Source organism: Neopsephotus bourkii, unplaced genomic scaffold (genome assembly GCF_033783945.1).
Source record: "Neopsephotus bourkii isolate Nb327-2 ecotype Australia unplaced genomic scaffold, CSIRO-AGI_Nbou_v1 NB_1250, whole genome shotgun sequence".
In the NCBI taxonomy this organism is placed as follows: domain Eukaryota; kingdom Metazoa; phylum Chordata; class Aves; order Psittaciformes; family Psittacidae; genus Neopsephotus; species Neopsephotus bourkii.
The window spans coordinates 5,103,576-5,129,374 of record NW_026901735.1 but is presented as its reverse complement, the minus strand read 5'-3'; the positions used below and the strand labels follow the sequence as shown (position 1 = coordinate 5,129,374).

Genomic DNA, 25,799 nt, shown 5'->3' with positions numbered 1-25,799 from the left:
TGGCTTCTCTGTCTTTGCAGAATGCTCTGGATTACCTGGAGTGTGGGCTGAGCAAGTCCTACAGCACTTCCAGCCACGCTCTGGGCATAGACCTCTGGAGAGGACGAAGATGCTGTTCTGGGAATTTGCAGTTACCACCGTTATCCCAAAGACAAACAGAAAAGGCAAAGACCCCTGACAGAGACATTGTGTGTAGACCAACAACTCTGCCTTTGCTGACACCTCCAAGTATTGCCATCACCACTTACCAAGACTGGTGAGTTACTTCCCTTTGTTATGTCTCACACAGTTGGGGGTTTAGGTTTGGTTGGGTTTGTTTTCTGGTTTATTGAAAGAAAGAATATCTTGTCTATATTGAGCAGTGCTGTTGATCTCTACCAACTGGTGCATCATGGATGTAAGGTTACAAAGGAATTGTCTGGTTTTGAAATTCTACTTCTGTTAAAACCTCTTCTGTTCACTTTTCTGTGTATCTTCATGACACTTTTGTGTTGTAAATTCTGATCTTGGCCAGAGGGTTTGTGTCACTTGCTTTGCACCCACAGAAAAGTTCAGGATGCTGGTAGACTCCTCTATGACACATTGAGGAGCAAGGATTGAGCTCTATTTCCAAGTTAAAAGAAAGGCTTAGAAAAGCATTTAAATCTGGGGCTAAGCTCTAGAAAAGTCTCTAAAGAAACTCTCAGAGAGCTGATTAAAGGGATTGCTAAGAGATGATTCCAACTTAATACTAAGTACCAAAACAAGGGAATTCTTCTAGAGGGAGGAGAGGAAGACAAAGCCCCAGGTGTTGATGTGTTGGAATTGCAGATTTTAATGGCACAGCAAGGTTAGATGTCCCCTTTGCCTTATGAATCTTGAATTGGTGTTGCCGTGCAACCTTAAACCCTGTACTCGCCTTCAGATTTCAAGTGTGCTGTAGATTCTAGGTTTTAAATGCTCCGCTCTCAATTTCATTTGCTGGCTGCAAGATATGCTCACGTCACTGTTTCCAAGCCTGAATCTGGGTTTAGCTTCTGTTAAGCTCAGCAGTGTTGAGAGCTGGCATTTCAGTTTGCATTAGAACAGTTATGGAGGGGATCCTAAATTCATTTGTCAGAGTCCTTTACAAACCAGTTTCCTACTGAAAATGGGATTTTTAAACTATGCATTTGAATAGATGAGATGCAGAAATCAAAGAGGAATTAGGAGCTTTTGTTCAGTTTTTGCACTTAATTGCTGTGGGTAAATTTAACAAGATGAGACGACAAATGAAATCCATCTGATTTCAGATGGATTGTGTATTTTGACAGTGAAAGGGTTGGTTTTATCTTCAGGAGCACTTTAGGAGTGTTCCCTTCTGTGTATCTGCAGCAGTTGTAGTCTTGACAGCAAGACAATGTGGACCCTATTCCTCAGGTGTGCTTCTAAGAATGAATTAGTTCTGTTCTTTGTACACACCTTCATCATGCACAATTAAGGAAAATGCAAGGAATTCAGCTGGATTTGTCATTGGTTTCCCTTGTCTGTAACCACAAGGGGGCATTGCTGCTCCTCTCTTGCATTACTGCAGAATCAGTGTGTGTGTTGTGTCGTATAGCATGCATTTTTCTTCAGTGGTGTGCCAAAGAGAAACCACTTACACTTGGGTTATAGCTCTTTCTTCACTGCTGTTCATCCCCTATAAGTGAGCAGATGTCTTCTGACTTCTCTGGTTTCCTTGAATCTCTCATACCTATGCACAACCCTGCCTGCGCTGGGGGTTGCTGGTCAGTGTGACTGATGCAGGGTGCTGTTCAACACCTCCTCACAGAAGCATCTTTGCATCCTCCTCCCCTTTCTGACTGGGGCACCAGTTACATCAACTGCTCTTACAGCTGGGCAGAGAATTGGCCTGATCTTTTGGTCTTCTGTGTAACTTGTGAAGGGCTTTTGATGGGGTTATCACTGTTCTCTGCCCCATGCCAGCAGTTCCTTACCTACACAATCTCCAGTTGTTCAGGGTCTGACCACACTTTCATAGTCGTGGCTGATATTAGTTTGTGTAGGAGCATTATAGGCATGCCCATCTCCAGGCAACTTGGACTTTATATTGTGCTTCAGTTCTGCATGAAATATACCCTAGACACAGATTGTATTTGTGTAAAGCCGATATGTGCCATTGTGTTGAAATAGCTTTGGAATGATACAAGTATTAAGAGACTCAGTGAGTAGGCAATAAAGTGATAGGAAAATTTCAGTGTGGAGAAATAAGTGATATACCTGAGCATGAAAGAATTGTAGCTGCAAGACAATGTAACTGTGCAGGAGCATAGTATAGAAATCCAACAGAGTTGTAGGTTCAGTGCTTATTAATGGTCTAAACCCCAAATTAACTGTTGAAGATTTGGAGGAAAAGAGTAGTAGATAAAGCATAGAACATCAGGATGCCATGGTATTGGTCAAACATTGAATATAGTGTACAGTTCTGGTCCTTCCTCTCAAAAAATGGTGTAGCAGAGCTAAGAAGAGTTAAAGGCCTCCAAGATGATTGAAGATATGGAACAGCTTCTGCACTGGGATTGACCAAGGAGGCTTGAAGTCTTCAGCGTGGGAAAGAGCAGTGGGCAAAGAGATAGGACTGGCATCTTACTAATGGTAAGAGCAGAGGTAGTTGATTTATTGCTTATTATCCTTTCCAGTATGAGAAAAAAGGCCTATGAAATAAATTGGTATTGCAGGCATGAAGCAAGTGCAGGGAGGTGTTTCTTTATGCACCTTCTAGCTCCTCTGGGGAACTTTGTGCCATAGGATACTGGGGATGCTGGGAGTTTGAGGAGGCTCAAGGGGAATGCTTGACAGATCCTGGGAGGAGAACTCTGTTGTGGTTTCCTTCTGAATACATCTTGTGTAGCTTGTGAGCTCCAAGTTGTTTAAGGCTGGGAAAATACTTGAGGGGAAGTGTCATGTGTTTGCCTTCTGTTCCTTTCTCCTCTATGCCTTTAGTGTCTTGTGGGAGACAAGATCATGGACTAGATGTACCATTATGTATGTATACTATAATACAGATCTGGGGTTTGCACCTTACTTTATGGGTATCTTTCCCTGGAGCTTTAATAAAAATGCTGAAACCACAGGCAGAAAATGAACATGTTTTAAGCAATTGGAGGTGGGGGGCAATACAGGGAGCCTAATGCCATTAAACTGTATATCTCAGACTGGGACAGGAGATAGGATATTCCTTGTGAAAAGAGTGTCCAACTCTTAGTTTCATAGTATTATAGGATAATTCAGGCTGGAAGGAGCCTCTGGAGGTTTCTAGTCCAGCCGTTGCTCCAAGTGAGGCCAGAGCAAGATGCTCAGGGAACTTTATCTAGTCTGGTCTTGAAACCTCCAAGCAAGGATGGAGACTTCACATCCTCTGGGCAGCCTGTTCTGCTGTGTGACTGTCCTCAGCTGAGAATAAAGTCTCCCTGTGTCTGGTCAGCAAAATGCCAGGTGGCAAATACCACTGTTATCCAGTGAGATTTCTGCCCTGAAATCCTGGAAGAGGGTTTGTGTATAATAACAGATATGTAATTCTTCCTGGAGCAGTTTAGGAGATGCCACATCTGTGAAATACAATGCTTTCTGCTTCTAACCATGCACCTGGTAGTTGCTTCACCTGTGAAATACAATGCTTTCTGCTTCTAACCATGCACCTCTGTGTGTTACCCAGCTCTCTGCAAAACCCTACGTATCTATGGAGATTACAGATTGTATTGCAGCAGCTTCAGTGCTTTGATCTTCTTTTAGGAATATAGTTCATTATTGGTAGGGTGAAATTTGGCTCTATCATCACTGAAATGGTGCAAAACTCAACATGCACCATCGGTGCTGTGCTACTATGTGCTAAGAGTGGCTGGACGTGGAAAATAAGCTGTTCCTGGGATTGCAATAACTGTGCTTTGAAGAAAAGGGTGAGACAGTTCAAATGCAGAACACATCGTGTGGGAGGGACAGAGGAAGATAAGCCTGTTCCTTCTGTAAGTAGTTTCTCTGCCACGTCTTGTCAGAAATCACCTTAACTTCCTTCCAGTGGTAATGCAAAAGTAGGACCCGTGACAGAGTGAGCCATGACTCACATAAGTATTTTCACTGAAGATGCATGAGAACCTAAAAGATAAAGCTGCTCCTGCAATGAGTTTTAAATGTTTTTATCAGGACTGTGTGTTCCTGAGCCCAAGAAAACCAGGCAAGATCTGTGACCAGCGAAGGAGAAAGGGACAGGCTGACTCCGAAGCAATCACTCTAAGCCAGGTGTGATATAACAATATTTAGTGGGACCATGGCAAGGCACTACCCATGCAAAATAGCTTTCATGAGCCATGCAAGCGAAAGGGTATATGGGATATAGATCTTCAAGTGCAATCTGAATGTAAAAGTCTTACAAGCTTCTATTGAGCACATTTTGTCTGTGTTTTCATAAAAGTGGTTAAAATGTTTTCCACAATCCTGCTCTATATTTTATAACTGAAGCTTTGTGATAATAAATCCAGGCAAGAGAGAAGAACGAGGGTGTGAAGAATATATTTGTACCTACACTTAGAACATCCAAAATAGTTCTCTTACCCTATTTTTGATGCTCAGCAGCTCCTGGATTAGATTTGACAGCTAGCTTCTGATTTACACCACTTCTCACTTCAGACTCAGGTTTGTGGAGACAGTTTGACAGTTTTGCATCAAGTTTCTATGTTGAAACAAAAATAAGTTCTGTGTTGAGTCAAAGTGTAAGGAAATACCTAAAGGGGCAACAAGAAACCTGGAGAGGGGCTTTGGGAAAGGGCCTGTAGGGACAGGCCAAGGGGAATGGCTTGAACCTGCCCGAGGGGAGACTGAGCTGAGCTCTTAGGCAGAAGCTCTTCCCTGTGAGGGTGCTGAGGCGCTGGCACAGGGTGCCCAGAGAAGCTGTGGCTGCCCCATCCCTGGCAGTGCTCAAGGCCAGGTTGGACACAGGGGCTTGGAGCAAGCTGCTCCAGTGGAAGGGGTCCCTACCCATGGCAGGGGTTGGAGCTGGATGAGCTTTGAGGTCCCTTCCAGCCCAGATCAGTCTGGGATTCTATGAATGTTATGTACAGTAAGAAGTGCATTTGTTTAGGGCATAGAGATTGTGTTGAACATTTAAGCTATGTCTTAAATGCTGTGTTGAAGTATGTGTTGCAAATTGGCCAACACAAAAGCTACTTCCCTCTTCTGCAAGAGTGAAACGGGAGCTCGCTAGGTTTGAGGGAAGCTGTCTGCTAACAGAGCTGGCTGCAATTTGAGTCACTTAAAAAAATTAACAAAAATCACCATTAGTCTGTCTGTACTTTTCAGGAGTATTTTTTTAGTGCAAACAGTACGGCTAAATGTAGTATGTTGTGTGTCTGTGAGCTTGCTGCATTATTGTTAGTCATTGGTCAGTGAACAGGTCTACAGCTTACTTTATAGAATTCCACTGGTTTGTGTTGAAAGGGACCTCAAAGCTCATCCAGTCCCAACCCCTGCCACGGGCAGGGACCCCTTCCACTGGAGCAGCTTGCTCCAAGCCCCTGTGTCCAACCTGGCCTTGAGCACTGCCAGGGATGGGGCAGCCACAGCTTCTCTGGGCACCCTGTGCCAGCGCCTCAGCACCCTCACAGGGAAGAATTTCCTCCTTATCTCCAATATAAACTTCCCCTGTTTAAGTTTTAACCCATTACCCCTTGTCCTATCACTACAGTCCCTGATGAAGAGTCTCTCTCCAGCACCCTTCAGTAGGATGTAGCCTCTTTTAGGCACTGGAAGCTGCTCTGAGGTCTCCACGCAGCCTTCTCTTCTCCAGGCTGAACAGCCCCAACTTTCTCAGCCTGTCTCCATACGGGAAGTGCTCCAGTCCCTGATCATCTTCATAGTCCCCTCTGGAATTTTGTTGTGCAGGTCAGAAGGAAGGGCTTGATCCTGTTTTCCATGTCCATCTGAAAATCTTCCTGAAGCTGGGCTATTCAAGAAAGGTGTGCAAGTGCACTCCTGCTTTCCTAAGCGTGTGTGACACAGTGCCACATCCATGCTTGTAGTACTGCACGTTGTTCTCCAGAGGGGGATCTTGGGCAGCAAATTAGATGCAACATGAAAAACCAAACCAAATCAGTGCTGCCTTCAGTTAGGGATGGCTCGTAGCCACCATGAGGCTGTTAAGCTGATGGTAATTAAATGATAGATATGGATAGATATGATAAAGATGGAAATGGGTATGGAAAGTTAAAATCCATCCATAAAGGGGATGGAGATTTGCATGGAGGATTAAAAAGGATAGTTAAACTGTAGCCAGTCCAGTAAACTAAGCAGAAGGTAATGCCCAGTCACTCATTTACCTGTTTGAAATCTGTAAATCCCATGGAATGAAAGGAAATATTTCAGGTAATAGGAAGCTTATGTAGGAAAAGTGGGTTGAAAGCTGTAAGTTCAGAAGGAGTAATGCTGTTTTAAAGAAGTGTGGGGCTTCAAAGGGACCTGTGGGTGCTGGTGGATAGGAGGATGAACATGAGCCAGCAATGTGCCCTTGTGGCCAAGAGGGCAAATGGCATCCTGGGGTGCATTAGAAAGGGTGTGGTTAGTAGGTCAAGAGAGGTTCTCCTCCCCCTCTATTCTGCCTTGGTTAGGCCGCATCTGGAATATTGCCTCCAGTTCTGGGCCCCTCAGTTCAAGAAGGACAGGGAACTGCTTGAAAGAGTCCAGCGCAGAGCCACAAAGATGATGAAGGGAGTGGAACACCTCCCTTATGAGGAGAGGCTGAAGGAGCTGGGTCTCTTCAGCTTGGAGGAGATTGAGGGGGTGACCTCATCAATGGTTACAAATATGTAACGGGTGGGTGTCAGGATGATGGAGCTAGGCTTTTTTCAGTGATATCCAGTGACAGGACAAGGGGCAATGGGTGTAAACTGGAGCATAGAAGGTTCCACGTTAACATCAGGAAGAACTTCTTTACTGTGAGAGTGACAGAGCACTGGAACAGGTTGCCCAGGGGGGTTGTGGAGTCTCCCACATTGGAGATATTCAAGGCCCACCTGGACAAGTTCCTGTGTGATGTACTCTAGGTTACCCTGCTCCTGCAGGGGGGTTGGACCAGATGATCTCTTGAGGTCCCTTCCAACCCTTGGGATTCTGTGATTCTGTGTTTCTTGTTGGCTTTTTAAATGGTGTTTCAGACTGTGAGATAATACCCTGTGAAATAGGTTGAAGTCTAATTTCTTAGATCATTTCATACGCAGCTAGATAAGAACTGAAGAGCTACGCTGCAAGCATGGAACAGAGAAAAAACCATGAGCTGGACTCCCATACAATAGGAAAAATAAAAACCTAAGAGGGAAAAAAATAACCCTTAAAGCCATACTTTGATTTTTCTACCTGTATTTAAGATTATTGAAATCCCAGAATGGTTGATGTTGGAAGGGACATCATCTGCACATCATCTGCTACAAAATGTTTATTAGTTCTCTAAATCACAGCAGGTTTTGTTGTAATAAAGCAGGATCAGTTATTGTGGTTGAACATGCAACATGCTCCTAAAGCCTGTACCATGTTCCTGTGGGGCTTTTACTTACCTTGAGAAACGAGGTCAACAGTATTCATCATAATAGCTCATCTATTCTTTGGGGAAAATAGTTTGTAATTACACTGTGGTGTCTCTGGAAAACGTTCATGATCACTTTGTTCTGAAGATCAGACTTACTGTGATTCATCCTAAACTTCCTAACAGCATGACAGGCATAGGGAGTATTGAAGAGGGTTAGATCTGGAAAGAGTCATAGAATCATAGAATAGTTAGGGTTGGAAAGGACCGCAAGATCATCCAATTCCAACCCCGCTGCCATGGGCAGGGACACCTCACACTAAACCAGATCACCCAAGGCCTCGTCCAGTGTGGTCTTGAACACTGCCAGGGATGGAGCATTTCATCTGCTCAGTGATTTTGTTTGTTCTTCAGTAGGTAGAAAGATCATCTGGTACATTTAGGGACGGCTCACACCTGGTGCTGAACACGGGAAGTGATTGGAGCGTGGAGTGCTGGGGATAGTCTCTGAAAGGCTGCAAATGTTCCCTTCAACATAGTTCTTATGATGTCTACAGGTAGATCATAAAAATTACATAAAGAAGTCCTCTGGTGCTTAAATCTGTTTGAGCCTGCCAAGGCAGGAGGCAGGGCCTGCTTGGCTTCTATAAGAAGAGGAAATTCCTGAATTTGTGGTCACTGTTGGCCCTCAGCTTCCTTTTAATGAAGATACTGAGGTAATTTAGAGAAATGTCCTCCCTTAGTAAGGTATTTCCACCAGAGACTACCCCATCCTCTCTGACTTGGGTGGGCTGATGGTGGTTCTCCCTCACCAGAAACTGGGTAGAGCAGAGGATCACTTGGAGCAAGCTGCTCTACTGGAAGGTGTCCCTGCCCATGGCAGGGGGTTGGAACTGGGTGAGCTTTAAGGTCTCTTCCAACGCAAACCAGGCTGGGATTCTATCAAAGAAACGAGTCAGTACAAATGCAAACCTATCTAGGGAGGAACTGCTGCAGAGATAACTTGTGCTATCTCTGAGTTATCGCTGAGGTTATTTTCTCAGCTAAAAATACACAGATCAGTGTTTTGGCTGCCTATATTTAGTCATTGTCTGGTTCTGTCAGTTTTTGAAGCTCTTGGATCTTTGATTTAGTTGGCATATTTCTTATTTCTATGTTTTCTAGAAGGCCTAAATAGAATAGCCATGATTTATGGGTGGTGTAGTTTGGTATAGAGGAATTTTAAGAGGAAACATGATGTTGGATTAGTCAGAGACATTTTGTAAATGTCTTTTTATAGACAATTTATATTATTGCAAGATAATCTTTTTCTTAGCTTACATCGATTTGATTTGTTGGATTTTAGTGCTTAGAATGGGAGCATCCCTTTTCTGTATGAACTGCAAGGTGAGCCCAGTAATTTCATTGAAGATGATCCTGAAGTTTGGTGCTACAGGATTTGCCTGCAGATACAAGTCACTCAAAACAGAGGTAGCTGTAGGCACACCAAAAGGGCTTCTAATGATGCAAATGTAATTATATACCTTGATCCAGAATGAAACAAAATAGCTTGAAATGTATCTAGAATGGAAAGAAATGAGTCACTGTAAATTAGCAGAACACAATGAAGCTTCTGAAATATTATGTTCAAGCCTCATCCTCCCAAGAATATAAAATAAATGGAGAATATGAAAATACAGGTGATACAAAAGCTGAATCAGACAAGAATTTGACACAACTTTCTCTTAGCTTTAAACTTCTGACTAATGATAGCTTCATCTGAAGGGAAAGATCAAACCCAGTTTGCTTTGTTACCTGGAGAACTGCCTTCTGGCTCTCAGCTGATCCATGGCATCAGATGGATATTTACTCAGTATTGCACATGATGCTTCTGGTGGTGGTCTTGTGCTGCTCTCCCAGCTAAGCAGCTTGAAATTTGACTGTGAAGGTGTATGTACCTCTAAAACATGGAATAGAAGGAAATGTTATGTGAATCAGTGGTTATCTAGTAGATCATCTAGTGACCATCACAGCAGCAGCTTGAATCCTGTGTTCAGTTCTGAGTCCCTCACTCCAGGAGAGACATGGAGGTGCTGGAGTGGGGCCAGAGAAGGGCAATGGAGCTGGAGCAGGGCCTGGAGCACAAGTGTGATGGGGAAGGGCTGAGGGACCGGGGGGGTTCAGTGTGGAGAAGAGAAGGCTCAGGGGGGACCTGATGGCTGCCTCCAACTGCCTGACAGGAGGATGGAGCCAGGAGGGGCTGGGCTCTGCTCCCAGGAACAAGGGATGGGACAAGAGGAACCGGCCTCAAGCTGCACCAGGGCAGGTTCAGATGGAGCTGAGGAACAATTCCTGCCCCAGAGGTGCTCAGGCATTGGAACAGGCTGCCCAGGGCAGGGCTGCAGGCACCGTCCCTGCAAGTGTTCACACCCCATGGAGACGAGGCCTCAGTGCCATGGGTCAGTGGTGGCCTTGGCAGGGCTGGGAATAGTTGGACTGGATGAGCTTGAAGGGCTTTTCCAACCTTCTGTTAGGTGTTTTCAGTAGCTGTGTTGTGACCTCCTGGAAGCTTTTTAAACTCACTTATATGGTATTGATTTCCTCCTGGATCCTTTGTACAGAGACCCTGATAACAGTGAAATCATCATTGGAATGAATTAGAGGGCCCAGAACATAGCTTTGTCCTCTGCTGCAGCCTCAGTCACATTATGCAGGTTCTCACATAACCGCTGCTCTGGGTGCTTGGCTGCATCCAAAGGAGTGTGACCAGCAGGTCGAAGGAGGTGATCCTGCCCCTCTGCTCTGCTCTTGTGAGACCTCACCTGGAGCATTGTGTGCAGTTCTGGTGTCCTCAACATAAAAAGGACATGGAACTGTTGGAACAAGTCCAGAGGAGGCCATGAGGATGCTCAGGGACTGGAGCACCTCCTGTATGGAGACAGGATGAGAAAGTTGGGGCTTTTCAGCCTGGAGAAGAGAAGGCTGCGTGGAGACCTCAGAGCAGCTTCCAGTATCTGAAGGGGGCCTATAGGGATGCTGGGGATGGACTCTTCATTAGGGACTGTAGTGACAGGACAAGGGGTAATGGGTTAAAACTGAAACAGGGGAAGTTTAGATTGGATATAAGGAGGAAATTCTTTCCTGTTAGGGTGGTGAGGCACTGGAATGGGTTGCCCAGGGAGGCTGTGAATGCTCCATCCCTGGCAGTGTTCAAGGCCAGGTTGGACGAGGCCTTGGGTAAAATGGTTTAGTGTGAGGTGTCCCTGCCCATAGCAGGGGTTTGGAACTGGATGATCTTAAGGTCCTTTCCAACCCTAACTATTCTATGGTTCTATGATGCTCTGTTTTCGTTAAGAAAATCATGAAACTTCTTATACACTCGGACAGGCCACAGCCACCTCCTCTCTTTATCCATTTCTATTGGCACTGGCAGTGTGCTGGTCTCCAGGTTTTTGGCTGTAAATGTATTCCTTTATTTAAGCTGTCATGGACAAAGCTGTATGGAATTACAACTGTTGTGCATGATGCATTTGCTGTTGTTTCCGAGCACCAAAACATGAGGCACTTGGCAAAGCTGGAGGTTGCAACCACACTGTTGAGCAGTGAATGCAGTGAGCTTTGCCTGCGTGTGTTGGGGTTCTTTTTAGGGAAAAGTAACTTTAAATAGATGTATGTTGCAAACCTGATGGTGTTTGAGAGAGCTGATAAGGTGCAGAGGCTCTGAAATTAAAATAACTTGCTTGCAAAGTGGAATGATGCTTTATCAGTCAACTGCTGACGAGCTGAGAACCTGCAAGAGCAAGATTAAGATACATACCCTAAACAGACTCGGATTAACAGAGAGGTTCTCTGTTCAGCTACTATAGGAGAAACTGATAAGAGACATGTCTTTGCTCATGAAAATGATATCAATCCTTGCATTGAAAGGAGGAGGAGGGTTCTCCATGGCCAGACTTTCATTTTTGTACCCTTTTCATTGCCTGTGTGAGTGGACATGCTGCCAACCAAACCAAACCGCAGGGTTTTTAGAGGAAGGTATGCAGGATGCACCAGTGACCAAGTGGGTACTTGAACTGGTTCTACAAGATGATCTGTTGTGAGTGAGAACATTGCTCTGACAGAGATACTTGATTTTTTTCATGCTTTTCATTGTACAGTGTCATTTTCATTCCAGTGACATGAAATCACACATCCTAACGTGTTTGCATTTCATATTGAACAAGGAGGTTACCTGTGACTGAATTTCAAGGGGTGCTGCTGGGCAGTATGAGTGTGGAGGCATCTGCAGAGCATCTTGATTGGGGCTGAGAGGCCTGGTCCTGGCTGTCGAGTGCTGGTGACTCATGTGAGATGAGGAGCTGAGTCACAGGCAAGTGCATGGCAGAGGCAGGTGCAGCTCATGCTGGCTGCACTCAGCTTGCACCACCAAATGAACACCGAGCCCAGATCTCAGCACAAACACAGGCTGGGGAAGACCTTATTGAGACTGAGGAGAAGGACTTGGGGGTGACCATCTGAATTAACTTGGGGCTCGTTTCAGGAAGGTGATTTATGGATATTATTATTTCACAGAATCTGTAGCCTTCCAGTACCTAGAGGTACTGAACGAACAGGAAACCTGGAGAGGGGCTTTGGGAAAGGGCCTGTAGGGACAGGCCAAGGGGAATGGCTTGAACCTGCCAGAGGGGAGACTGAGCTGAGCTCTTAGGCAGAAGCTCTTCCCTGTGAGGGTGCTGAGGCGCTGGCACAGGGTGCCCAGAGAAGCTGTGGCTGCCCCATCCCTGGCAGTGCTCAAGGCCAGGTTGGACACAGGGGCTTGGAGCAAGCTGCTCCAGTGGAAGGGGTCCCTGCCTGTGGCAGGGGTTGGAGCTGGAGGAGCTTTGAGGTCCCTTCCGGCCCAAACCAGGCTGGGATTCTATGTATAACTCAGTAGCCTGGCAAGGGGTGAGGTAACCTGTCCAGGCAAATGTAATTATTATGGATTCCTTTATACCACGTCTCTGTAGTAGCCTCTCTTCTATCATCACATTGGATGTAAACAGTATCTGAAATTACAAGATTCTATTGCATTGGCTTCTCTTTTCTCTGGAGCCAGCCCAGAGGCCAGTGAAGAATAACTTGGTTATTGAATTAATCTGTTAAATATTAATCTGTAGCTCTGCAACAAGAAAATAATGACAGCTAATACAGATTGGCCTGACATATCTGATTACTCACTGTGGATAATATAGAAGGTATTTAAATGTTCTCTGAGAAGTACTCTAAACCCAGCACAAAGTTGCTAAGGAAATCACCACTATGAATAAAGTATCTTACTTTGTCACCTGAGGGTTTATAGTATTTACATTCCTTTCCTTATATGTGTTTACTAGGAGATAGCAACATAAATATCTGTAAGGAAAGATATAATTGTAGAACGATAAGAAACTATACTTCTTTGTTTAAATACTAAGAAGTGCAAGGAACTCAGATAAATTGTGTTTCTGTCTTTGTTTTGTAATTTACTATGGATAAAGAGGTACCAAATCCAGTCTGGGACTAAGTGGCAGGTGAAAGGCATCAAGCTTACCCTTACTACTGACTGCTTCATGCACGTCCTGAATGCAGGCAATTTGGCAGTGATAGAGGACACCTTGTAGAGCTCTACTCAGGCAGTAGGATGACCTGGGTGACTCCCAGTTCACTGTGAGCAGACAAGCATCCAAGCATCCAAGCCACTCAGAACTCTCAAGGTATCTTTCTTAAAGATGGAGTTCTTTTATTTGTGACTAATCTCTAAAGTCTTCTGGACCTTCTTGACCTTGTTAGAGGTTTTAAAGGGCAAAAACCTTATGAAGTCATATACAGAGGCTGCAATTGCTGGCTGTCAACCCAAAACCTAATGTACAAGCTGCTTATTGAATGAAGAATAGCCTGTCCAAAAGCAACCAGATGCCACTGAAATGGGAAGGGCTCAAAAGGTCACCTTTTATATAGGGTGGGTCATGTTCAACCTTTGCTAAGCTCATAAATGTGGATCATGTCTGTGCTGGTGTTCTGACTCTGGATTAAATAAGGACAGAGTTTCTTTCTTTGGCAGTTGGCTCAGCTCTTCTGTCACCACTTACAGCCCTCCAAAACACCATTTCAAGGGCTTGTGCAAGAATTACTGGTGTCTGCCCTTCAGAAGATTTCAGAGGCCCCTGAATCTGTGGGAATGGGGATACAAACTATGTAATTTTAAGCTATTAAATATAGGAAAGCTTTATCTTTCAATGGTAATATAAACTGCAGTGACTTGTTGTCCTTTTTGCCTCTTCAATGTGGGAAATTTGTCATGTAAACCAGTAATTAGTGATGGTTTTCTGCCTCTCATTCAGCATCTCAATTCCTGCATTGGGTTTGCTCAGCCTTTTATTAAATAAGACATTAGTAAGGGAGGGTTGCAGAAGTTTGCTACATCAGCATCTCTTCACAGCTTCCAGATCCTATTCCTTTGTATTACTGTTTAGCAGGGTTGGTACTGCATGTTTTGGAGGTTTGATCAATGCTCTGTGTTGTGGCTTTCCTACACTGTAGCAAGATGTGGCTGATCAAACCCAAATTAGAATGGTGGATCCTTAGTATTCAGGCTAAATGACTATTTGAATGCATCAGAATTTGATGTGATGGTTTCAAATGTCAGTCATAGGTGTAGGTCGAATAGAGGCAATCACCACATTTGCTGTTTTTCTGGGGGAGCTAAAAGTAAAGTTGGGATTAGGATAGGGTAGAATTAACTGATGCTGATTCTGCCTCTAATGTAATAAGTAGCACTCACTATGGGATAGGCACAGTGTGGTGATAGAAAGGAAATAAAGGCATAAAGTATGTACTTTACTGATTCTTCTCATGTCAGTCCCTTCAGCTTATCCTCTTCACCTTTCTTTTCCCTTTTTCTCCACTTCTGTTGTGTCTAGAGGACTAACTCCATCACTGGAAAGGTTTAAGCTCCCCACCACAAACACATCCTTATGTGTAACACTGGCTGTACAGCTTATGTTTTATTTCCTTGTAATCTTTCCCAGGTTTTAGCAGTACTGCATCCAGCTCTTCTCACATCACTGTCACCCTCCCATTTCTTTACCAATCATTACTCTGACTTACAGCCTTTGCTGTCATTTCCTATCCATTCTCAAGTGGCTTCTATTTTCACACTGAAGCACTCTTCCTTGGCATCAGTTTTCCTGGCTTCTTACCTTTCTACAGCTTCCAGTTCATTGATATATTCTTTTGCCTTGCTCTAAGTTTCCTCCTAGACATTTCTGTTGTGTTTGATTCATTTGCATACCCCTCTCATCGTTGCTTATCTCCCATTGCCTGGGTTGCTCTTACTTATTCCCAGCGCTAGCTCATCTCAGCAATTACATCTTCTGCCTTAGGCATCGACCTGAAGATCACATCCATGTCAGCCCTGTGACATTTCCACCACAAATCTATTCCCTCCTCTGCTGCAGTCTTTGTGACTGAGTTCTTTTCCAGTACAGATGACTATTCCTATATTCTTGACTCTCTCCTCTACCTTCTCCTTTCCTCTGCTTTCTCTGTTCACTTGTCTTTATTGGTTTAGTCCAAGAGAAAAATTGTCATTTTATAGCTTTTTTCATCACTTACCTTGGTTTAATTCTCCACTTTTCCTCAAAGTCAGATATTCCTCAATTGCTCTGTTCCTCTAAACTCACTTGCTTCAATGACCCCATTCTAGCTCCAGTTTCTAGTCTTCTGCATGATCACCATTTAGATGACCTGTTGAAGGGGGACAGTGATTTCACTGCCTCCTCCTTGGGATCACATTGCCTATTCACCTCTCTCTGAGCTAATGGAGCTCATCAGCTTCTAGAGTTTCTCTGCTGGAAGTCCGTCATGGATCCTCTCCCAAACCATCTTCTACCCTGGATGACTGGCAGAAATCCAGATGTTAAGTAGCAACAGTGCTGTGAGATTCCATAATGTTGCTGGCCCAAAAGGTATTGTGCTCGATTTATAGTCTAAAAGAAAGATACTGGCTCCTGAGTGTCTGATTAAGCCCTTCCCTTGAGTATCCTTTGCTATTAATGAAGGCTCTAGAGATGGCCATTCTCCTGAGTGACCTTTACAGTCCGGTGCTTGCAGAGATGCCTGTCTTAAACCAAGCAAACGCTGATGTATGAGGGACCTCAAAGTCCTGCCAGGACTAACAAGTGCAAAGGTACACACTCTGTTGCTTCAGGAGCATGTATTACATGTATGCATTTATTAAATTGCTTGAATAACAATTAAAAATATGGGGTTGATGTTGTCTCTGGTTTATATTTTGTAATGATTGGCACGTGCCTTAATTTTTCTATTGTTTGAAAGCTTGGAAGAGATCTTTATTTTTGCTTTTAAAGACAGAATGCCGAAAGCCAGGATTTTTGAAAAGGAGGCTCTGTACTTCATTAAAAATATGTTTCCTCTTTGTTTCCTTCCTTTGAAAAAGAAGGAAAAGTAATACCGGAAAACTAGAATCCCTTGGAATAATTTTCTAACTAATTTGCTGTCAGAGCTATCTTTTTGGGATGCCCTGCTCATGCATATGGATCAATAGGATCCCAGAGTGGTTTGGGTTGGAAGGGACCTTAAAGCTCCTCCAGCTCCAACCCCTGCCACGGGCAGGGACCCCTTCCACTGGGAGCAGCTTGCTCCAAGCCCCTGTGTCCAACCTGGCCTTGAGCACTGCCAGGGATGGGGCAGCCACAGCTTCTCTGGGCACCCTGTGCCAGCGCCTCAGCACCCTCACAGGGAAGAGCTTCTGCCTTACATATGGATGGAGCAAGGACCTAAATAACAGAGGGGACCTTCCTGGCTGTTTTCATCTAAATGCACTTCTAGAGAGTGTGCTGTGTGGAAGTGACTCTGCCATGGACCGAAACTGCTGTGAAAAGGCCACTAACAGCGCATCCTGTCCTGCTGAAGCACCTAAGGCATTCCACAGTTGCCTCTTCCTTGCCATTTTGTCTTATCCTGGCAATTACAACATAGAAACAGGTAAATACAGTGCTACTGTAAAGAAAAAGTATGTGTTCTTGTTGCTTAGCAATTGTTCTGAACACAAGGAAGAGCAGCCTTTGATGAGGAATTACATGCTTGGAAGTGTTTACCACCTGTCTCAGTTATTCCGGTAAAAGATATTGAAATGTATTAAATGATATTGAAACCTTGTGCCATCCTGGACACGTTGGTAACCTAGGAAGCTCGTATGGAAACTCGCCCAAGTACACTTCAACCTTTGAATTTTTTCTTAATTGTCCTTGTTCTTCCAAGTGCTTTTGTCTTCCTGATAGTGCTACCAGGCCCTTTTCTTTCATCATCTTTTCCCCCTCCTTAACTCTTCCTTCGTATTCCTGGCCCCTTTTCTGAAATTATTTTTTCCTTTTGGAATACTGATCCTATTGCACACAATAATCTGTCTATAGATAAATTATTGCATTACACTGTGTTACTGGGACATTACAGAAGGTCAGGAAAGAGTGAGATGCATGTTGACCACCTTCATTTGTGTGTTAGAGGAACTTCAGTCGACTGGTCCTTGTACCTGGTATCCTCCCCAGGTGTTGTGCTACCTGTAGTGTTGCCTCCTGTTGCTGATGGTAGCCTCAGCAAGTATAGTAAATTATTGTAAGGTTTATTCTGAAAACCAAGCTTCCAGCTAGCTCAAGTCTCTATAGAGATGTTCTTATTCTTGCCTCTTGGCTTATCCTGGAGTAAAGAGGTGTATCTTGATGGAATTCCAATACTACAAAGCAGTAGGGACTTTATAGATATTGACTGAACAGTGCTCTGTGCATGTAACATCAGAAACTGGCAGCATAAAGGATGATACCAGTACTTCCAACACCTAAATGGGGCCTAAAAGAAACCTGGAGAGGGACTTTGGACAAGGGCAAGTAGTGAGAGGATAAGGGGAATAGCTTCAAGCTGCCTGAGGGGAGACTGAGCTGAGCTCTTAGGCAGAAGCTCTTCCCTGTGAGGGTGCCCAGAGAAGCTGTGGCTCCCCCATCCCTGGCAGTGCTCAAGGCCAGGTTGGACACAGGGGCTTGGAGCAAGCGACTCCAGTGGAAGGGGTCCCTGCCCGTGGCAGGGGTTGGAACTGGATGAGCTTTAAGGTCCCTTCCAACACAAACCATTCCAGGATTCTATGATGGTAGGTGTAATGGAAAGAGATTGTCAGGTAACTGATAGCTCCCAGTGCCACCAAGATCTGGAAGATATTTAACAGGAGATTCCCTGTGCTAATGGTCAGCCTTCAGAACACTGTGAGGTTGTGTGCTTTCTTTGCTCCATCAACTGCCAGTGCACATCTTGCCAGAGCACCTTTTGCAGGCTGTGGGGCTGCCATTTCATTACTCATTTATGAATGTCCTAATAATAAGCATTTCCTAATGGAGACTTCTTCTGAGACATCTCTGGATTTGGGTAAGGGAAGTATGTCCTCAGTGTGAGGAGCATGCCACTGGACAGCATGTTTTATTGCAGAGTGCTTTTAGAACATGCATTTCCCTTTATTCACCTTACCATTTAAATAGCTTTATGGAAAGGCGGGGAAATACTGTTTCTCTGATACCAGTTTAATTCTCACAACCCCTCCATTATCCCATTTTATTTCCTGGTGAGTTAGAAAATTCATTTTTCCTATTTGGAATTCCAGATTCTATGCATTTATGTGGATTTCATTTATCATTCAGCACAGCTCTCAGGCATCCCTTTGTCTTTGACTGCCTGTCAGTACAGTTGAGATGTCACAGTCTAACACGTCATAATTCCTAAAGCATTAAATATTCCTGTTGTGCTGCTGTGTGGACCTCTCAGTATTAACTAGCACTGCATGGCCAGGGTGCTTAGGTTAGTTTCAGGCAGATCCTTCTCTTTTTGTGTGTTTTCTGTTTGCTGGTTTGGTTTTAAATAAGTGTGAATGGTGAATAGCACAGTAGCAGGTTAGGTAGAATGTCTGGTTACTCCTCTACAGTCTCTGCTGCAGGGATGCTCTCTATAGCAAACCTTTTGCTTGAGTCTGGTAATGGTTTTGTAAAGTCTTTTGGGATGTATGAATGAAAGAACACTGGAATGAGATAGGCCTGGTGGGGATCTGTTGTGTGCTTGATGCCCGTACTGTGTAATCATCAGAGCACTCCCCGTGTCCTGCCTGGTTACACTCCTTCCTGTCTTCCCTTCTTTCAAAGGAATTATTGTATTCACGTTTCAGGTCACCTACTTTTGACCAGTTAAAAAGATGCTGTCACTGCCTGTAGTATTTATGATGTTCTTACTACCAGCATCAAATCTTGCCTTTAACTTCCTTGCTTGGATTAATTAGTTTTTTAGCCTTGCAAGTGTACAAGTTGGTTTCATGGTGTTTATGTCCAGAACAGAAAAACCCTGGGCTTTGTGTTTCTAAATACATTTATTGCTTAAATGAATTGGAATTATCTTGCAGGGAAGTGCCAGCTCCCCACCCTTTGCAATTTCTCTCTATTTCCTCTCCCTGTGTTTGTTGCTGGGTCTTGTTGTGCAGTGTCTGGCAGTGATTTTGCCCTTTGACCGTTCATAAATCCCAGCACAGCAAAGGATGCTGCGTGGCAGCGTTCAGCTTCATCTGTGGGTGCTTTGTTCCTGCAGAATAACGTGGTTTTATTCCTCTCTATTAGACCTGTCCTTCCTGTCCCACCCTGAGCACTGCTCATGTCTCTGTCAGAGATACCGATGCTGCTGGCATCCCGGGGTGCTCCGGGGGCGCCCAGGGACAGTGTGACGGTGTGAGACAGCTCATGAAGATTTCATGGCAATCCAACGTGCTCATCATAGAGCTGAGCAGAGTCCAGTTGTCAAAATAATACCGAGCCAATAAGCATGGCATGGGTGGAGCTACTGCACAACGGGTGAAACTAATTCTGAATGGAGACCTTTTTGTTAAACACACTGGGCCTGAATGAATCGGGTTATTTGGCGTGTGAGACAAGCTAGGGAGTTCCTTGGGTTTATTAGTGAAAAATCCAGTGTTTTTCTGTTCGGGATGCGAAGCCAAAGCGCTATAGGAAAGGGATTGATCGGGAGCTGCCTGCTATGAATTTTTCATGAGCTGGTGTGCGGGGCTGAATGGCTCCGGCGCGCGTCGGTGGGGAGCTGGCAGCGAGCTGCATCCACACACAGCCTGCTGACACACAAACACTTTGGCGCATTTTCAGAGGGAGAGCTGGGCTGATAAAGGGCTTTCTGACAGCCCTGGCTTATCGGCCTTCGATTTATGCTGCTCTTGCTTCAGGCAGCCTTTCCATTCGGAGCCCAGCCTGGTGAATGAGCAGGGTGAGCTCTGCCGATGGGTCAGCGCTTCTAGTCTGCGGCGGTGGCTGCGTGATGTGTTTTTGGTGCGTTCTCTGAATGGTGAGAGCTCGCACAACGTCCAAGCTATGACAGCAAAAGAGTCTTCTAGGGAACTTACTACTCCAGAGTCCGAGATTTACATCAGGACTTTCAAAGAACAAATGCATCTCGAGCTCGAGCTTCCCAAGCTGCCCGGGAACAGACCAACGTCTCCAAAGATTTCTCCTCGCAGTTCTCCAAGGAACTCTCCGTGCTTCTTCAGAAAGTTGCTGGTGAATAAAAGCATCCGCCAGCGTCGTCGCTTCACGGTGGCACACACCTGGTAAGGTCTGCTGGGTCTATCAGTGGGGGTTTCTAGAGCCGAGTGTGTGTGACGGGGGCTTTAACAGGGGAAAAACGAGCTGAGGTTCATTCACGGTCCTCCCTGCAAGTGTTAAATGAATAGAGCAGAAGGCAGCCCAAGTCTGTATAATGCAGTGTCTTGACAATTGTCATTCAGCTTCTGCTCTCCAGAATAAATGCAGCCCGTTATTCATGCGTGCCGTGGTTAATCTCTGTTGAACAAAGGCAGCAGCCGGTAACTTTCCCAGGCATGATGTTGTTGTAGGTAGAACACATTCATTCATTTCAGAGCCTTCAAGATGTGGTTTTGTCTTTGGCCCCGCCAGCTCCAGCTGCAGATGACAGTACAGGTGATGTGGGCAGCTTACACTGGAGTTAAATGCTGGAAAGGGCTTTAACTTCCCTGTGAGGGGCTTTTGAACTGGTTTTCTGGCTACAGATGTCCTTCTTTCAGCCATTTTTGCAAGGGAACCCCAGCTAAGAGTCTGCTTTTCCCTCCCTGTCAGTTACTAACCCCAAATAGTCCATTTGCGTGCCATTAGAGCTGGTTGTGAGCTGCCTCTGACTGTCAGTTACCCTGGTTAAACCATGCCACAAGCAGGAATCAAAATACACAGTTCAGGAATGTCTGTAAGAGTCTCATTAGCTCATTTTCTCCATTTAGTCTATATGGGTCTTGTAGGAGCCACCTTCCAAATTCCCAGAGTCTCCATAAATATGCAGGACTTGACTGTGGGAATCAAACCAGAAAACTTTCAGCAACATGAATATTTTTAAGCCTTACTCTATTCTTTTCCTATTCCTGAGGCTGAATCAAAGAAGGGAGGATGAGGTTATCCCATCTGTATGTGGCTGGGGCAGTTGTTTTGGGGTATCTGGAGTAACTCCATCATCATCTACTACTTTTTTAAGGTAGAAAATGGATTAAAAATGGTTTAATTCAAATGTTTCAAAGCTGTGTTTACTTCTGAAGTGAATTACTAATTGCTTGGAGTGGATTAGTAGCTCTTACACTTGTTCTGTGCTGTTAAACACTAAGGAAAATAAGAGGAAAAACTAAACTTGGATACTAGGGAATTGTACTGAGTCAAACTGGGATAACTGACTATTTAATTCCTTTTTGAAATGAATTAGGGGTGGAGCAGCATTCAGTTCAAATTAGGATTCTGCAATCATGGAGACTTCCTGATTTATTTATTATTTCCTTTAATCCAAGCAGTAATCACAGCCACCCAAACTGGGTACGTGCTGTAATCCCACTGAACCGGTATGTTCTTTAGCTTCCTCAAGCATTTGAATTGGTTGTAGTCAGTCGAGTTTAGGTTGATCCACATTAATTCTCTGAGCATCTGTCATGTCTCTCAGCACTGGAACAGTGGGGGCTGCTCATCTGACCCCCCTAGTGTTGCTAGGAATGTGTGCGTGGAAAGATGCTGCTGCTGGGAATTAGTAGGGCAGGATGTGGTCAGACTCAGTACAGAGAAACTGTATTGTTTGGTGAAAGATAAATACATATATACACACACATATTTATAGGTGTAACTACTAATCTCTACTTGAATCAACTTGTACAGGAGGTGGGATTGCTCTAGGTTAATTCTTTAATGGAAAGATCTCATCCTCTTTCCGTTTTTCCTTCAAGTTTTTACTCTCAGGTGGTTATGAACTGCACACGAGTGTTTTAACCCCAGGTAAGAAGCAAACTCTTGTAGAAATGAAGAAAATCCCCCTTAGAAAGAGAGGTTTCAAGAACGCTTGCGTGTGAGTGCATGTTTAACACAGTCAAAACATGGATCAAACCCAGGCATCTTTTCAGTTTGCTTTATCATGTTCTAAACCAGGAATTCAAACTATTGAAGCGTGATACAGCATTTCTGTGCAGTGCCTGTAAGCTGTGGCATGTGTGCTGTAGACTGTACTTCAGGTGTGTAACTGAATATGCTCATTGTACCTTTGCTGCACAATGCATGGAAACATCATCACCTGTGCTGAGCCAAAATACCATTTATATAAGGTGCTCTTTTGTGGTGAGCTGGGAAGGGGTATCTGGGTAGAAGGAGTATGTGGGTAGAGGAGTATCTGGGTAGAAGTAGTATGTGGGTAGAGGAGTATCTGAGTAGAAGTAGTATGTGGGTAGAGGAGTATCTGAGTGGAAGTAGTATCTGAGTAGAGGATTATCTGGGTGGAAGTAGTATGTGGGTAGAGGAGTATCTGGACAGAAGTAGTATCTAGGTAGAGGAGTATCTGAGTGGAAGTAGTATCTGGTTAGAAGTGGTATCTGTGTTGCAAAGGAATTACCTCACAAGTGAATGTGCAAGAAATATCAGCTACTCAGTAATGCTAAGCAAGGCAGTCAATTCGTGCTGTTGGATTTCATATCAGCTCTAACATTCATGGCCTCATAAAGAGCAAAGTTCCTCAGTTTGGGGTTTGTGGCGTGGTGAATTATGATCTGTCACCGCCTTTGCCATCAATGCTAATGTTGTTTCTTGATGAATCTTCTAGTCCCTCTTCTGTGCCTCTTATTTTCAGTTTTCTGCCTTCCCTTGCTCTATAGCTAATGGCCTTTTCTAGGCTTTTTTCTTCTTTTATAACCAAATACATTTTGACTTCTCCTTATTATGCTGATGAAGCCTTTGTCATCACCAGTCCTCTCCAGTATCCACTCACCAGATCTTATCCAAACAGGAAAAGGAAAGCAAAATGTCAGATGTTTTTAAAACTCAAATGCTTCCGTTCTCTGGATCTTTCTGTTCCTCAGGATCCAGTTCTCATAACAATACATGACCAGTGTGCTCTTTCGGATGTATGTCAGGCTGATCCCTTCCTCCTCCAAATCCCTTCAACCGTTTGCCACAGCTGCTGTTGCTGTGTCCAGTCTTCAAATGCCCCATTTCCTATAAAACAGCAGCACAAAACCTCTTAAGCCTTTGGCCTTTTTCCTCCACCAGAATCCTCAGGTCTCATTCTTGCTTTCTTGCATCAATCACTTTTGTCCTGGAGATCCTTAAAGCCCAAATCCTATTTCTTCCTTTCTTTTCCCTTGTATCACTTGCATTTTTGGGGGGGGTGTGGGGTGTGTGTGTGTTTGTGAGGAGAGGAGCAGGTAGTAGCTGCCACAACTTGATACCTGACTTGATATTCCCCATCCCTGGCGGTGCTCAAGGCCAGGTTGGACACAGGGGCTTGGAGCAAGCTGCTTCAGTGGAAGGGGTCCCTGCCTGTGGCAGGGGTTGGAGTTGAATTAGGTTTAGTTTCACTTAACTTATTTAGTTAAATAGGTTTTATTATCTTGCAGTATTTACCTTCAACCTTATAAATAGCTCTTCAATAATATTTATACAGCCTAGATGACTTAGTTTGTTAATATATAGACAGTCATTGCCTATACCAACCTCTGTGACTTATAGAATATGTTGTTTATTGTCTTAACTAAGACTTTAGTGGGTTTTTTCCAATTAATTCACATTTACCTTTCATTATTTTGGTGGTTTTAAGCCTGTTTTTTTTCTTTATACCTGTTACCTGGTTATAAAGCAACAACAGAACAGAAAAGGTACGCTATGAAATTTTGCTCTGTTTATTCTTTTGGTTCTCCTTCAATGCAGTTGAAATGCAGACATGTGTTTGCTTTCTAAAATACAATGTAAAGTGTAAATCATATGGTAGCTTGAATCTTTTGAAAACAAGCTCTGTTTTCATTACACAATGATCTGCAGTGGTGGAATTCCGTAAGTTAAATAGTATGGCACAATCCAGTCAGAGGGGAAGCGTTTGAGTATTTTCCAAGCCTGGTGAATAACAACTGATGGGTTTAATTACTTGAAGCTGCCAAATGCACGAGAGGCAAATCAAAGCTATCAGAAGATGTCACGTTTTGCTTTGCTTCCTGATCATCGTGCTTCTAGAACCAAATAAGAAAGACTTACCTAGTGGCAACCCACACTTGGAAGAGCACTTCAGAAAATGCAGGATTTGGAGACTGCCTGTGTGCTTGAAATTGGTGAGGCAGATGTAAGATACATGAGTTTCTTCAGTGTTTTGTTGGAGTTATTGTGGTGTGTTCAAGGCACTTGTGTGGTGGAGTGGAGCAGCTCTGCTCTGGAGCCAGGCTGAGAGAGCTGGGCTGGGGCAGCCTGGAGAAGAGGAGGCTCCTGAAGGGGAGACCTGAGAGCAGCTCCAGTGCCTAAAGGGGCTGCAGGAAAGCTGGAGAGGGGCTTGGGACAAGGGCCTGTAGGGACAGGCCAAGGGGAATGGCTTGAACCTGCCCGAGGGGAGACTGAGCTGAGCTCTTAGGCAGAAGCTCTTCCCTGTGAGGGTGCTGAGGCGCTGGCACAGGGTGCCCAGAGAAGCTGTGGCTGCCCCATCCCTGGCAGTGCTCAAGGCCAGGTTGGACACAGGGGCTTGGAGCAAGCTGCTCCAGTGGAAGGGGTCCCTGCCCGTGGCAGGGGTTGGAGCTGGAGGAGCTTTAAGGTCCCTTCCAACACAAACGGGGCTGGGATTCTATGACCGTGTTCCAGTGGAATCCCTTTGAGCACCAAGCCCCTCTGTGTCTGACTGTGATGAGGTGGCCTTTGCCCTGGCCTGGCATCAAATGCACCATTGCCCCTGATAAGATATTTCCTGGCCAGCTTCAGCCAATACTTGGGCTCAAGGAGCTGACTTTTGGTTTTGAGACAAAGCCAGTGTCTCTCACATAGCCTGAAGGTACATGATATGCATTTGGCCCCCTTTCAACTTTGACTGATATATATATGTATATCAGGATGCATTGCTGTAGTTCCAGCATTGAATACCACACTTGTCTTTAGTTTGAGTGGATCTGTTTGCAGTTCTTGCTGTCTGTTGATGCGATTTGAAGCTTTTTCTGGTTGTTTTTTTGTGTATTTTGGAGAAACAGGATGATTCTCATGCTTTTTGGAGTTTCTCTCTTGAGCTGGGACTGGTATTGAACACACAGTACTGCTCATTTATCTACTGAAAGTCCCAGGAGAAACAAGCTGAAGTGAGTAGGGAAAAGGATGGAGAAACCAGAAGGTTCCTCTCTTTTCCTCTGCTGAATATGTTCTCCCATCTGTCCTGAGGAGACTTCCTGAGGGCTAACAGTGAGTGGCAGGAAGGATTGCAAAGGACATGACGGTGAGGAGGAAAGAGCTCTTCAGACAACAGAAATAAGCACACTCAGCACACACAGAACCAGCTGTGAAATCTTTACATCTCTTCTGTCTATATATTGCCTCTAAACCCTCTCTGCAGGCATGGGTGACAGAAAGGGGAAACTTCTTTCATTCCCCAATGGGAAAACGTGGTGTTAAAATGCTCAGCAACTGCTCAAGATTCAAGGAGATACAGCGGGTTATTATATTAATGATAATTTGATTTGGATAGATTCAGCCATTTCTCTAAGAGAAGGAGAGAGAAAAAGAGTGGATCCCTTCTAGGCAAAAAAACCCATTATTTCTGGAATTTGTAGTACCTGTAAGTAAGGTTTTAATGTTCACAGTGTGCTTATCTATGGGGAATATGGATTCGGAGAGGTTTCATGGCTTACCATGGTTGTAAGACCTGCCTAGAAAATCCATGACACCCAACTCTC

At 44.4% G+C, this 25,799-nt stretch overlaps 1 protein-coding gene across 3 annotated transcripts in view; it reads left to right on the top strand.

Annotated features, from left to right (window-relative positions):
* The window catches only part of PDE4B (phosphodiesterase 4B), a 222,592-nt gene that overhangs the window by 31,175 nt on the left and 165,618 nt on the right, over window positions 1-25,799 (top strand). Inside the window, exon 3 of one of the 3 annotated variants that reach the window (XM_061364884.1) lies at window positions 21-256. In XM_061364884.1, the coding sequence (XP_061220868.1) occupies window positions 21-256 (236 nt within the window). Of the gene's footprint in view, window positions 1-20; window positions 257-19,700; window positions 20,184-25,799 lie in introns of those variants that run through there. The other 2 variants (XM_061364890.1, XM_061364885.1) reach the window with 2 other exon arrangements.